This window comes from Rhinatrema bivittatum, chromosome 3, assembly GCF_901001135.1.
Source record: "Rhinatrema bivittatum chromosome 3, aRhiBiv1.1, whole genome shotgun sequence".
Classification (NCBI taxonomy): Eukaryota; Metazoa; Chordata; class Amphibia; order Gymnophiona; family Rhinatrematidae; genus Rhinatrema; species Rhinatrema bivittatum.
Genome location: NC_042617.1, coordinates 584,445,827 through 584,460,436, shown reverse-complemented (window position 1 = coordinate 584,460,436; position 14,610 = coordinate 584,445,827). Strand labels below are relative to the sequence as shown.

The 14,610-nt window shown below is 42.8% G+C and overlaps 1 protein-coding gene across 2 annotated transcripts in view; it reads left to right on the top strand.

The window, feature by feature from the left end:
* The first annotated feature begins 200 nt into the window (after positions 1 to 200).
* The window catches only part of LOC115088411 (tubby-related protein 4-like), a 33,798-nt gene continuing 19,388 nt past the window's right edge, over positions 201 to 14,610 (top strand). Inside the window, exons 1-3 of one of the 2 annotated variants that reach the window (XM_029596652.1) lie at positions 201 to 462; positions 7,739 to 7,973; positions 9,000 to 9,144. In XM_029596652.1, the coding sequence (XP_029452512.1) occupies positions 247 to 462; positions 7,739 to 7,973; positions 9,000 to 9,144 (596 nt within the window). In that variant the 5' untranslated portion in view covers positions 201 to 246. The remainder of the gene's footprint in view (positions 463 to 7,738; positions 7,974 to 8,999; positions 9,145 to 14,610) is intronic. The other variant, XM_029596651.1, reaches the window with a different exon arrangement.

The following is a 14,610-nucleotide window of genomic DNA, read 5'->3' as shown; positions in this document are numbered from 1 at the left end:
ACAAGTTATAAAGCAGACAGAGTAGATTGTTTCATGTCAGCGAATAATTTGCAAGATGATTCCAAAAATATCACTGGTGTAATGTCTGTGTTTTAATAACTCCATAGGAAAAACACCAAGAAGAACCTGCCCGGGGTGGGGAGGGGGAGGTAATAGTAAACAAATGTATGGGCCTTTCAGAAGCAGTGACTTTGGCTTGGGAAACTTGATGGCATTTTCTTTCTCTTTGTTTCCCAGCGGCCCATCATGTCGATTTGCTGGGGACACAGAGACTCGCGCTTGTTCCTGGCCTCTGGCCCTGCCCTGTACGTCGTCCGAGTGGAGCACAGGATCTCCAGCCTGCAGCTTCTCTGCCAGCACACGATCGCCAGCTGTTTGCGGGATGACCGGGAAATTGGCAAACTCACCATGCCTCCTCGGCTGTGCTCATACCTCACAACTGCTTTCATAGCAACCATAAAGGTAAAGTGAAAGGATGCAGAGCTGGTTCATGCTCATGAGATGCTCAGCCTGGAAAGAAAACTGTTGCCTGAATAATGGTAGTACAGAGCCATGGGTACATCCACAGCAGGAGTAGATAAGGGGGCTGCCGGCGCTGATAATGGTAGGCTGCCTGTGGTGAAACCGATTTAAAAAGAAATTTTAAAAAAATCAATGCAGACGAATCGCGCTCACATTCCAGGGCAAAGAATAGAAACAAAACCAGCCACAGCTAAAATCAAGAAATTGCCTTATATTCAATGTTCTTAAATTATCATAAAAAGCTGCCAGAGTGAGCAATAGTATTTTGCACAAGATGTTAAGGATACACCTGTGATTTGTATCTAGTCGTCTTGATTCATGTTTAAAGGGACCCTTGGGCTGTTTTCATATGTCTCCCTAAATAATAGCCATTTCACCATCTCAAGAGGTAAACTGTAGTTGTAGCAAGTATGTCAAAATTCATACTTGTATAAAGTCAGGATGGAGGCAGTCCAAAGAAGAGCAACCAAAATGGTGACGGGGGTCAGCATTTGAAGACTTGTGAGGAGAGGCTGAAGGATCTGAATATCTACACCCTGGAAGAAAGAAGGTGCAGGGGAGATATGATTCAGACCATCAGATATCTGAAAGGTTTGATGATGCACCATCATCAAACCTTTTCCACTGGAAAGAAATCAATAGAACTAGGGGTCAAAAAATGAAACTCCAGGGAGGACGACCCAGAACCAATGTCAGGAAATATTTCTTTATGGAGAGGGTGGTGAAGAGATGGTGACGACAAAAATCAGTCAAGAAATTCAAAGTGGCATGGGATAAACACTGTGGATCCCTAAAGGCTAAAGGTTGGAAATGAAGAGGAGTGCATGGGGAGTAACTGGGGGTAACTTGCTGGTGTGGCAGTTGCTACCTTTCACAATTAAGCCTTGATACTATTAATGCAACTCCATTATTGCTCTCTGCGCCAACGGCAGTGAGAAAAGGGGAATTGGATTCAGACAGCAACCAACAAATGCCCTGAAATTTACGGTTTGGGGAACATGAGGGTAACAAGCTGATACGGCGCTTATTACCCTTAATTACTAAGCCTGATACTTTTGATGCAACTCCAACATTACTCTCTGCTTTCATGGCAAAGGTTAAGGGAAATTGCTGGTAAACTGATAAGCATGGGGGCAGACTAGGTGGATCATTTGGTCCTTTTCTGCCATTAAGTTAGAATGGAGAATAAAAATACAAACAGAAATGTGTCTAATTTTATCTGAATTCATTCGGATGTAGCACACATTAAAATCTTAGTGTAAACCTAGGCCCAGGGATAAGGCACACCCAGTGTTTAAACCCCCGTACCATTACCTTGACCATGTTTCTTCAGGTTCTCCCCACCCCTGGGCAAATTTAATCTTTTCAGTTCAGATTATTTTATTTTATTTTGTTTATTCACTTTTTATGTACCGATATTCATGTTGGCTTCATATCGGTTTACAAGGCAAATCAAAGAAAATACTACAAAATCCATTGGTAAGAACAATTTGCAACAATTCAAAACTTTAGCTAAAATAAAGTAAAAACTTTTAACTGAAAATTAAAAAACCCAACCAATTACTCTAAAAAAAAAAAAAAAAAAAAAAAAAAAAGAAAAACTCTAAAACTGTCCTTAAAATTATAAATAATGAGTAAAGTAAATAAAATAAGGTAATATAATTCTGAATAAAACAAAGTAAAAAATGAGAATAAAATAATTAAAACTATATCTAGGGAATCATCCCGACTGTATGAATGCTTGTTCAAATAACCATGTCTTCAGTTTTGGGGGTTTTTTTTTTTAATGAATGTGGGTTTGACTCTAGCCTTGTGTCTAACTGTAATGTTAGAATTGTTTTTTCTTAGCATCATGGGTATCACTTACACGGCACCACAGAATATTTTCTTCCTGTGCTAACCAAATCTAGTCTCTCCATGAGCCACAGGGTTTTGTTTGTTTCTCAAATCTTTTATACTGCACTAACAGCATGCTGATCAAGGCGGTTTAAAACAAAATAGCATAAATCACATTTCATAATAAAATGAATCATGGAATGGAAACAACCACACCTTCACTTTTTTCCTAAAACTCTAATTTGCCTCCAGTCTAATATCTAATGGAACTGAGTTCCAGCATCCAGACCCTACCACCGAGAACATCTCCTTTTCAAACCCCTCTTTTCTTACTTGCCTCACTCCTGGTTTTATGAACAATGATTCTGTTGAATGCAACAGATGCTTTGGAATATATTCCTGCACCCTATTAGCCAGATAACTTGCTCCCTTATATGCCTTAAACAGGAGGGTCATGATCTTAAATACAATTCTCTCATTGGTAACCAATGTAGTGCTTTCAACAATGGTTTGGCACTAATATGTCTAGGGCAGCCAAAAATCAACCTGCCATATTTTGCATCACCTGAAGTTGTAAGTTCTTAGCTGTCATCCCCATCAACACTCCATTACAGTAGTCAAATAGTGGCCTGAACTATTGATCTAAATACCACTACACTCAATTTATACCTTATTTTCTTCAGTAAACGCAACACTAAAAATATCCTTTTCATCATCAAAAGATATGTGGTTCAAATGACAGACTATAATCATAAATTACCACCAAATTCTGAATTACCAGAATGTTATCACATCTTTTCTTACCGACCCTTAACTCTAAACTTCTATGAGGGGCTTTTGTAGTAAAACCATCCATTCCGTTTTTTCCTCATTCAAAATCAACTTATTCTCCCGCAATCCTGTCTGAATCTTAGTTAACATCATCAATGGATCCTTTCCAAATGGGCATAATATCTGAACATCAACCTCACAAATGTATCCCCTAAACCCCAAACAATGGATTAAGGCCCCCCTACGGTTGCAAAAAATATTAAAAAGCAATGGAGCTAGAGGGGAGCCTTGGGGTAACCCACAATCTAGACTATAGGCCTCTGCCTTCTCCTCCCTAACATGCACTTCCAACTGCCTATCCTTCGAAAAGAAATATATCCAGTTCAACACACATTCCAACAGTCGTAAGACATTACATCTACCGATCAATATTTGATGATCTATCAGATCAAAGGTACTGGTAAGATCTAATAAAACTAGCCCCAGAGCCTCTCCTTTGTCTAAATTCTCACAATCCCATCATTCAGTGCTATTAAAAGTTTCCGTACTATAGCCAGGTCGAAATCCTGATTGGTACTCATCCAGAACATAATTATCTGTTAAATACCTAGTTAACTAAATGGTCACCACCTTTTTCTAAAATTTTAGACAAATATGGACTATTAGTAACTGAGCGGTAATTCACCATAGCGTCCTTATCTGCCCCTATCTTTTTCAAGAGGGGGCAAATTATGATCTTTTTCAATATCCCCAAATAAACTCCCTTATTCAAGGACACGTTTATAATCAATTGGAGTCTTATTAATAATTCTATCGGAAGGTTCTGCACCAAAATTATGGACAAGGGTCCAAATAATACGTAGTGGGATTACAATCAGATAAATTATTCTTCCATTCTAACCGACCCACTTCCTCTAAAGTCCCCATTCCTTTCCCCCTTGATATCTGAATGGCAGCTTCTACCGCTAGGACTAGAGTAGTGAGCAACTCCCCTTTCTTAACCAACCTACCTCTCAATCCTTCCATCTTATGTTTTCAATACTATGCAAAACTCTTACAATTCAGAGCCTCTGGAATAAACATAACTGGCATACAATCTTTTTCATAATCACAGCCCACCTCAGCGAAGTGAGAGAGAGAGCCACCTCAATAGCAGGACCAAAATTATGGAATTCATTACCTTTGGAATTAAGATCACAGACATATCATATGATTTTCAGAAAGAACTTAAAAACATGGGGCCTGATTCATTGAGGGATTTCTCCCATTCTGTGTCTATGGGAAAATGCCTTGATGAATCAAGCCCATGTCTATTTGCAAAGGCATTGGAATGAGTAGTCAGGATTTATATTTCATATGATTTGTTGATTTTATTGCCTTTTGTTTTATATTTGTTTTTCATTTTTAGTTTTGTATCTTATTATTTTAAGCTTAACTGTTTAATTTTATAATTTTTAGCTAACCTTATGATTTAATTTAACCATGTTAGTGTTTTAAATCAGATTTATTTTATGGTATTATCTGAATATTTTACTTATTTTTTTATTGTATTTTTTTGAATATTTTTATTTCAACTTTCATTGTAAACGGTCATGATTGAAAAACAGAATGACGGTATATAAAAGTTTTTAAATAAATACATCTCCTGAGTAACACAAAAAACCTCCTTAGATCTGTTCTCTGCAGAAATTATCTTATTGTCATAGTTATTCCTTTTGGCCAAATGGATAGTGGCCAATTTAATCCATCTAACCTGTCTAGTTGTCTTCCTCCCTGGTTCTCTGCCACTTCCAGTGGTTGAGCATATAAATTAGCATACTTAAATCAACATCATCTACTTCGTACCCCTTCTGTCTTTATCCAACCTCTTAACCCTGTTCATATCACTTCCATCTATCTTGTTGGATTTGACAAGCAAGTACAAGTATAGTCTTCTTGTGCCATGCTTGGCTTCAGTTTTGTGCAGACTTGCATCTCTCCAGTTGTCAACCCCATAACTTTCATGATCCTAATGATCGGGATAAAAACATGTTTGATAAACTTGTGCACCAATCAAAAATTGAGGTATGGCCAAAAAAAAAAAAATTCTTGTAATCTCTTGCTGCTTTTTTTTTTTTTGTTCTCTTGGGTTGTTTTTGGTTTTTTTTTAATGGTCTTTTATTTTTCTGTCTCCCTCCAGCCTCTCTTCTGAGTAGGCAGGGAGCAACTCTAGGTCACAGTGGCTCCTTCTGGAGCTAAGCAGCAGCAACTTTCTTCAGGTCCTGACCCACTGCAGTGGCAGCAACGTTTCTTGGACCTAGTCCCACCCTGATGGCGATGGCTCCTCTTAGTCCTGGGTCTGCTGCAGTGGCTCCTCCTGAGCCTAGGCCAGCAATAGTTGTCAGGTGCCAATTTTTAGGCACCTGGGCCTACTGATGATGAGTCCAGCTGCTGAACTTACTTAAGAATAGTTTAAAGATGTATATTTTAGATTCATTCTTTTTGGTGGAGTGCAGTAAAAGGTTGTTTTTTTTTTTTTTTTGTTTGTTTTTTGCTAACTTTGGAAGAGGCCTTTCTGCTGCTTTGGAATTTCTTACCTCCACTGATTTTAGGTATTGAGATTTTGTTTGGGGGGGGGGGGGTTTCCATCAGGACGTACGCATTCGTTTGTCACTTATTTATCTACATATATTTAATGTTTACTATACAAATTTGGTTGTAAGTATGTTTCACCAGCAGAAGCCTAATTTCAGTAGCCCTGCAGTCATCCAGCCATGTGCATATTGCTCCGCACACCTCCTTTTTTGACTTTTATTATAAATGGATTTTGAAGAAATTACCAGGATGTTTTTAGTGTGGACTGGAAGTCCGTATCTTCAGTCATTGTGTTTACTCTGACCAGCCCTCTTCCGAGCTGTTGAGCATGTCCAGTCAATAGCAATATTACAAATTATTATCATGATTTGTATCACACGTACCAGATGTACACAGGGACACATGGGGGTAATTTCATAACAGCCCTCATAAATTTTCAATTAAATATGACATAAGTGACACCAATTTTCAAAGGGAAAGTGCACGTATTGCTTTCCCTTAGTAGAAAATGACCCAACCAAAATCACGCACATAATTTACACCTGATAATTTGTGCACGGATTTTCTTTTAGGAGGTTAAATGTGCCTACCTTTTTGAAAATACAAAAGTTATGTATGTAAGTGCACACCCTTCCCCAGGAGTGCCTCTGTTCTCTGAGGGTAAACTTATGTGCATGCAGCCAGTACATGTGTAAATTTACTCACCATATCGGGCAGGCCCTACTCCCCGAAGCTTTACAATCTATTCAAGACAGACTGAAAAGACGTACAGACAAAAATAAATTATAACCCTAAATAGAAACAGAGAAACATGATGGCAGAAAAAGTCCATATGACCACCTGCCCAGCTAATTCAGGTTTACAATTCCCATCACTCCCTGCGAGGTCCCCGCTGTTTGTCCCATGCTTTCTTGAATTCAGGAACCACTTTTGTCTCCAGTAGCCGGAGTGAAATGTTTCGTTATGATGACATGTCGTCATTTTACACTTCTGTAGGGTTTATTCTCCTCCCCCCATCAATTATCTCTCTATTATCAATTAGAGATGGGTTGACGAGTTTTCATCTGAGATTACACTCCTAAAATCTGTCCTTAATCAGGGCAGTCACCTTTTTTGCAAGGTTTATTAGATCACATTCCCAGAACATAATTACTAGAAATGGATTGGGAGGTGGAGGGAATGCCATAATCCCAAGTAAGTGGTGGTAAGTGAAGTCACTTGGTTTGTACAGCATGACCAATGTTGCTGTGATTTTCTCCCCATTGATCTGTAGGAGGTGGGTGGTCAGTTGTTGCAGCCGGGAACTCCCCACTTCATCTTCTTGATACTGTTCTTTTCTATATTCCTCTTCTCTCCTCTCCTCTCCCTCTGTATTTTCTATCCAGAATTCTTTCTACCTCGTCCTTGACCCCATATACTCATCTTCCCCCTTTAACGCCAATCCATTTTACCTCCTCCCCCCAATTTTTTGCCTGTGTTCCTCCTTTCCTCCCCCAAAATCTCATTTCCTATATGTTTCTTCTGCCCCCCCCAGCTCAGATCAAATAAGAGTTCAGCAGATTGGTGGCAGCATGGGAACAGAGTAAGAGTGCATGCACTCTCGGTACCCATGGTTTCCCTCCCATCTCATTATGTTTCCTGTGTAGAGAGAGTGCATGTGAGGAAAGAGAGGGAGGGGAGCTATAGGAATCAGAAGCAATCTGTCTCTGCGCTGAGGCCTCTCTGTTCCTGTTGCTGCCTGGAGGAAAGACCCCATTGCATGTTGGATGGGAGGGATTTTTGCACTCCTGGTAGCCTTACCAGACAAAGCCCGAGAAAGACATCTTACCTTCATTTCTTCACTACTAAAGAGTAAACATTTTTATTTTGTTTATCTAAAGCAAGTATACTGTCACACAGTGGATGACTCTCTAAAGGGGGAGATGGGGTCAGAAGTCACAGAGTTGTGACTCAGTGAAGACTGCCAGATTTCTTGCAGCTGATCCACCTTGCACAATAATATGGAAACAATTTTTCCCTTCTCTGCTGTATCCAGCCTCCCATCCCAGACCCCAACAACATGCGGGATTTTGTCAGCTACCCAACAGCTGGCAATGAGGGTCTGCATTGCACCATGAAGCGCACAGAAGATGATCCAGAGGTGGGAGGCCCATGCTACACACTCTACCTAGAGTACCTTGGGGGGCTGGTGCCTATCCTGAAAGGACGTCGGATCAGCAAACTGCGCCCTGAATTTGTCATCATGGATCCCAAGACTGATGGAAAAACAGGTAAATGGTAAAATGCTTGGGACGCTACTAGTGTGAAAAAGAGAAGGCCAAAAATGCATTATAGAATTCCTGGTTTTTGGTGGGACAGCACTGCAGGTGGTATGTCGTATTTCTGATACAAGGACCAGCCTGATTGCTTAGTGGCAATGTTGCAAAACACCCAGGCGTAAATTCCTGGCTCAGGTCTTCCACATCCTAGGCCAAGCGGTGCTAGGGATACTGTAGAGGCAGTGTTCACACACCCTGGAGAGGAGCCGTCCCAGCCACTGCTCAGCGATGACCCCTGGTGGCCAAACACAGCGTGCATATGTATTGGATTCCAGAGGACTGTGGCTGCAATTGCTGGGCAGGGTGTGAAGTAAAGAGGTTATACAATGGAGGAAAAACCCCCAGGCAGTTGTGAATGAAAGCTCATGGTGATGTAATCCAGTAGATGTAGATTCATATAGATCAGGAACCCCAAAGAAGAAGGAAATTGCCAGGCAAAGAAAAAAAAAATCCTGCCATGTTGAAAACTGGTTGTGCATGTGTTGGATTAGGTGTGCAGGAGCTCATACAAGGGCTAACTTTAGGAGAATGCTGTGTAGGTTTGCTTGACCAGTCTTTTAGGCTACTGAGTGAAAACCAACACCAAAACTTATACATAGAAAATTTTTTAATGAAAATTAATTATTTATAAACTAGAACAATCAGGCAAATGTATGCACATATCTCACAAATGGATGTGCACGTATATAGTCAACAGTAGATGTACACGCATACCATCCATTTTGCGCACCTACTATCCATTCATTAGATATGCGCATACCGCCAAAATAAATGAAACGAATGGAGCAACGAATGCAGAGCCCTAGCAAATAATAGCCTGAATGCAAGCTAGTGTATCGCATGTCAGTGGGTATGCTTTGGGTTGAAAATGTGAAGTTTAGACTAATTTATCTTTGTGGTACAGATTTTACAGTTTTGATCAGATTTTCATTCACATTTCTCCATTTTGTGTGTTTGGGGGGGGATATGTCTTACCAGATGAGATCTATGGGAGCAGTTTGATCTCCACAGTGATTGACAGCTGTAACTGCTCTGACTCAAGTGACATTGAACTGAGTGATGACTGGGCTGCCAAGAAATCTCCTAAATTAACAAGAGCTAGCAAATCACCCAAACTGCCCAGGTAATGTGCCTCTTCCCATGCTTCCATTCACCAAACTGCCTAGGCAGCTTGCCCCTCTCCCCTGTGCTTTGCCACTCATCCTTTGTCTTTAAAGCAGACAAGTAGGGAAAGCATGCAGAGACAAGGCTTCAGGACTGCTTTCCAGCATAGATGGTGCTCTTGACATGTTTCTGTCCATTCCAGAACAGCTCGTCCCTCCCTCTTCTTTCCCAGCCCGCTGTCGCACTACAGGATATGGAATCGGGGAGAAGGAAATATAAAGCCGCCTCAAAGTTTGTTAACCCCATTCTCTGCTGAATGTGGCAAGGGGGGGGGGTGGTTATCCTACAATCAATCTCTTCCTCTCCATAGTATTACTACACTGATGCATTGCTTAACTTAGAAGACTCTTGCAAACTCAAGCCTTCTGCATGTTTTTCCCTAATTTTTATAAATTAAGACAGGTAGATTCAGAACAAGTGGGTTATGCACCTCTCCCAGCAGTTGGAGACAGAGCAAAGCTGTCATCACAGTATATATACACCCTGCAATGACATCACCCTGCCAGTATTCTCCGTCTCCAGCAGATGGTGAACGTGTATCACTTTTGAGGAGGCTCAGGAGGAATTGCCTTCATCTGATTTTACTAAGCCCGGTTCTTCCCAGCCTGATGCGAGCCTGGATAAAGACGTGTCAGAAGGGGCGCCTGACTTTGAAACTCCCCTAACTGGTTCATCAGTGGGGGAAGGTAAATCAGTGGGTATAGGATAGGGGCTTCCTGGTTTTGGCATGGATCCTTCTGCGTTTTCTTGGGTGGAATTTTTTCAAGGATTGCAGTCTTTTCATCAGGCACAGTCCTCTGTTCCGACCAATCTTGCCAGGTCAGAGTCATAGGTGGTGAACTCCTGCACACCTGTTGCAGCTAAGTGTCGAAATACACCTAGGTCGGTGACCAGTCTTTCCCAAAAGAGACCTGGATAGCACGAATGGTGATGCCAATCCATGGGAGGAATTGTGATGCCAATCCATGGGAGGTGATGCCAATCCATGGGAGGAATTTCCCCATCCATTGGAGGATGGGGAAATTCCTCCGTGATTGGAACCATATCGAACTATGTTGCGGTTCATTCATAGAGTTGAGTTACTGGCTTTGATTTCTCAGACATTAAAGATGCTGAATCCATGTCTTAGCCAAAGAAAGATTTTATTTTGATTTTTTTGCATAAAGCCTCTTGTGTTTTCCCTATTATGGAGGCCAATCAAGAATTGATTGATCTTAAATGGGGCATCCCAGAAGCTAATTTCAGAGGGGAAGGAGTCTTGGAAGGACCATACCCCCTGGATCCAGCTGTAAGAGAGAATTACACTTTCCAAAAGTGGATGCGCTTGTGTGTGCTGTCACCAAGCGGACAACTATCCCCATTGAGGAAGGAGCGGCCTTGAAGGATGCGCATGATAGGATAATTGAGACAATCCTTAAACAAGCATGTGAAGCAGTGGCAATGACTTTGCAGATAGCTTCTTGTTGTTTCCTGGTGCCTTGTTCCTGATTATTTCTCTCTTAGGAGGTCAGTAAGTCTGGGGTGAATTGCAGGGCAGTGATGGAACCAGCAGTTGCCTTTTTGACAGATGCAAGCTGCAATTTGGTCCACACTTCAGCCAGAGGGGTGACTTCTGTAATAGTGGCCCAGCGTCAGTTATGGCTAAGAAATTGGTCAGCCAATGCAACCTCCAAGTCTTACCTTATGAAGTTACTCTTTAAAGACTCGCTTTTGTTTGGGAGTGAGTTGGAGAAAATGGCCAATAAGTGAGGCGAGTCCCTGGTTGCCAGAGGATAAGAAGCAGACGCCTCGCTCCTTTAGCATGAATAGTCTTGCGAGGGGATCCAAATTTTTCGACCCTACAGAAGAGCAGCCTTTCAGAAGACTCTACCTTTGGGTAGGTCTCAGTCATTTTTTCCCAGATAGCCCAGATGGGGCGCAGGCTTGGGTAGTGGAACTCCTCGAGCCTCCCAATGAAAGTGTGCCAACCCATCCCAGGATAGGGGTCACATCTCTCTTTTATCCGAGGTGGGTCGAAATCACATCAGACCAGTGGACCCTGGAGGCGATACAAGATGGATATGCGCTGGAGTTTCACAGTGTTCCTCTGGACGTGTTCATGGTGTCTCCCTGCCACAGAAGAGGAAGACAGTGAAATGTACATTGTCAAGGCTCCTCAGTCTGAGGGCTGTGATTCCAGTACCCATGTCTCAAGAAAATATGGGCTGATACTCCATTTATTTTGTTGTGCATCTCTAAGGGATCAACTGTCATTTGAGAGTGACTCATTTTCGCATAGAAACCTTGCACTCAGAGAGAATGGCCATGCAGTCAGGAGAGTTTCTGACGTCCTTGGATCTGTCCGAGGCATATCTGTATATTCCCATGCGGCTAGAGCATCAACGTTTTCTGTGATTCACTATTTTGAAACGTGATTATTAGTTTTGAGTGCTGCCTTTTAGTTTGGCCACTGCCCCCAGAGCTTTTTCCAAGGTTATGGTGGAGGTGGCGGCAGAGTTAAGAGAGGATGAGATTTTAGTCCACCTAGACTGTCTGATTCGGACCAAGACTTTGGAAGAGAGCCTCCTGGTGTCATGCAAGGTGATCTTGTTACAGGAACTCGGTTAGGTGGTGATCCTGGCCAAGAGCAGTCTTCAGCCATCTCAGTCGCTAGACTATCTCTGGGTTTGATTCGACACGAAGCAAGTCAGGCTGTTCTTACTGGAGGGTCGTATTCAGAAGTTGATGGTGCATCTCTTGATGAACACAATACGCTTGACAGTATGGTCCTATCTACAGGTGCTTGAATGGATGGCTACCCTGGAAGTGGTGGTGTGGGCGAGGACACACATGCATCCTCTTCAGCACTGTCTGCTATCTTTGTTGGAGCCCATAGTCTCAGGTCTATTCGATTTGGCTTCACCTGCCAATGGAGGCCTGCACTCACCTGCAGTGGTGGTTAAAATCAGATCATCTGAGAGAGGGAGTTTTCCTAAGATCATGGGACTGGCTGGTACTCACTATAGATGTGAGCCTCCCGGTTTGGGGGCTGACTGTCAGGAGCTGACAATGCAAGGGCGCTGGAGTGCAGAAGAGTCTCTCTGGAGTATCAATTGGCTGGAAACCCATGCACTCTGGTTGGCATGCTTGTGGATCAGCGACTGATTGCAGAGTCAAGCGGTCTGAATAATGTTGGACAGTTTTATGACAGTGACTTTCATCAATTTGGCAGAGAGGAAAAAAGAGCCAACAGGTTTCGCAGGAAATAGCCCAGCATATGGAATGGATGAAGTATATCTTCAGGAGATCTCAGCCTCCTGACAAGGTAAGAACAGATTTTCTCAGCAGACAGAGTCTGGACCCAAGAGAATGGGAATTGTGAGACAAGCCTTTTCAGCTGATAGTGGATCACTGGGGCCTTCCATTTCTGACCCTGCTGGCGACTTCTCGTACTGCAAAGGTTCCTTGTTTCTTCAGTCGCAGGAGAGATCCAAAGTCCCTGGGCATCGATGCTCTCATGCAGGAGTGGCCAGAGGGCAAGCTGCTGTATGCCTTACGCCTGTGGCCTATGATGATTTGGAAGGTTGAGAGTCACAGGGGGACAGTGCTTTTGGTGGCACCAGATTGGCCTAGGAGACCATGGTATGCAGATCTACGAAGACTCCTGTTAGACTCCCCCCCCTCCCCCACCCTCCAGGTTTCCAGTGCACAGGGGTCTAAGGGGCCTGTTCTTCAAAAGATCTGACTCAATTTTGTCTTACAGTATAGCTCTTGAGAGAGTTTGGTTGCTGAAGTGTGGATAGTTTACTGCAGTGATTGGCATCTTGCTACGAACGAGAACGTTCTCCACTTCCTTAGCCTACATGCGGGTTTAGCGAGTGTTTGAGGCTTGGTGTGAAGATCGAGGGGTTATTCCTCATTCAGTTAAGATACCACTCATTTTGGAATTTTTGCAGGATGGATTGAATAAAGGGTTTAATTCATTGAAAGTACAGGTGGCTGCTTTTGCCTGTTTCAGGGGTCGGGTGAATGGTGGACCTTTGTCTGCTTATCCAGATGTGGCCCATTTCTTGAAAGGAGTGAATCATCTTCATCCTACCTTACAGCCACCGGTGCCCTTGTGGAGTCTTAATCTGGTTTTGGATTTTATCGGGCCCTACTTTTTGACAGATGCCTGCCCTCTTTTTGTGGTTACTGACCTTGAAAACTGTTTCTTGTGGCAATTTGTTCGGCACATAGAATATCCAAACTGCAGGCCTTGTCTTGCCGGGAGCTGTTCCTTCGAATGACTCCGGGGTGATACAGCTGCGCACAGTTCCTTCCTTTTTGCCAAAAGTGGTTTCAGATTTTCACTTGAATCAGTCCATTTCCCTGCCGTTTCTGGATAGGGGAAAAAATGAGGAGACGTATAGTCTGTTACGGCCCTTGGATGTCAAGAGGCATATATCGTGAGGTATTTGGAGGTTTATAAACCTCTCAGGAAGACAGATCGCCTGTTTGTTCTCCATAGTGGAAGTAAGCGCAGGGCAAGCCGGCATCACGGGCTACAATAGCCCGCTGGATTAAGGAGATAGTCACGGCTCGCATGTGTATGCTGGTCAGACATTGCCTAGTCAGGTTAGGGCTCAGGCAGTGTCAAGAGTGGAAGTTAGATTGTTGTCTCCCATTGACATTTGCCGAGCTGTGAAGTGATCCTTCTTACATACGTCTTCCAGGTATTATCTTCTGGATGTGCAGGCCCAGGAGGTTATAGCCTTCGCAAGTGCGCGTTTTGACTGGACTGCAGGCAGCCTCCTACCCTGTTCGGGAGTAGCTTTGGTACATCCCACTTGTTCTGGATCCACCTGTCTAAACACTAACAAATGAGAACTTACCACTTACCTTATTGTTTCCTTTACTTTAGTATAGACAGGTGGATCCACCTTCCTGCCCTTGGCTACCGGCGGGTTGTGCTATTCTCCTCTTGTGTGGCTGCTTGTTCCTGGGGTTACCTGTAAGTGTTAGTCCAGTCCCTAGACTATTGTTAATACGTTCTTTGTCTGGGTTCAGTGCTGAATGCTGGAATGTTTATCTGTTAATCAAGTTTTGTTAGTCTGTCCACAGTTGGCTTTTGCAGAGAATATTGCAGGGGTGTATATATATATATATACTGTGAAGACAGCTTTGTTCCATCTCCATCTGCTGGTAGAGGTGCATTACCCACTTGTTCTGGAGCCACCTGTTTATACTAAAGAAAAGGAAATTATCAGGTAAGTAAGTAATTTCTCGTTTTTGCTTGTTGCTGGAATTTTCAATAATTTTTTGGCCATGTTGAGACAATTTTGGCGGTTGACCATCACCAAATTCCGTTAAACACTCGTTGGCAGTCTTGCCCCATGTCCTCTCAACCCAGCTTTCACTTCGACCTAATTTTTCAGGCAATCCACTTTTTCGTAATAAAGGTTGC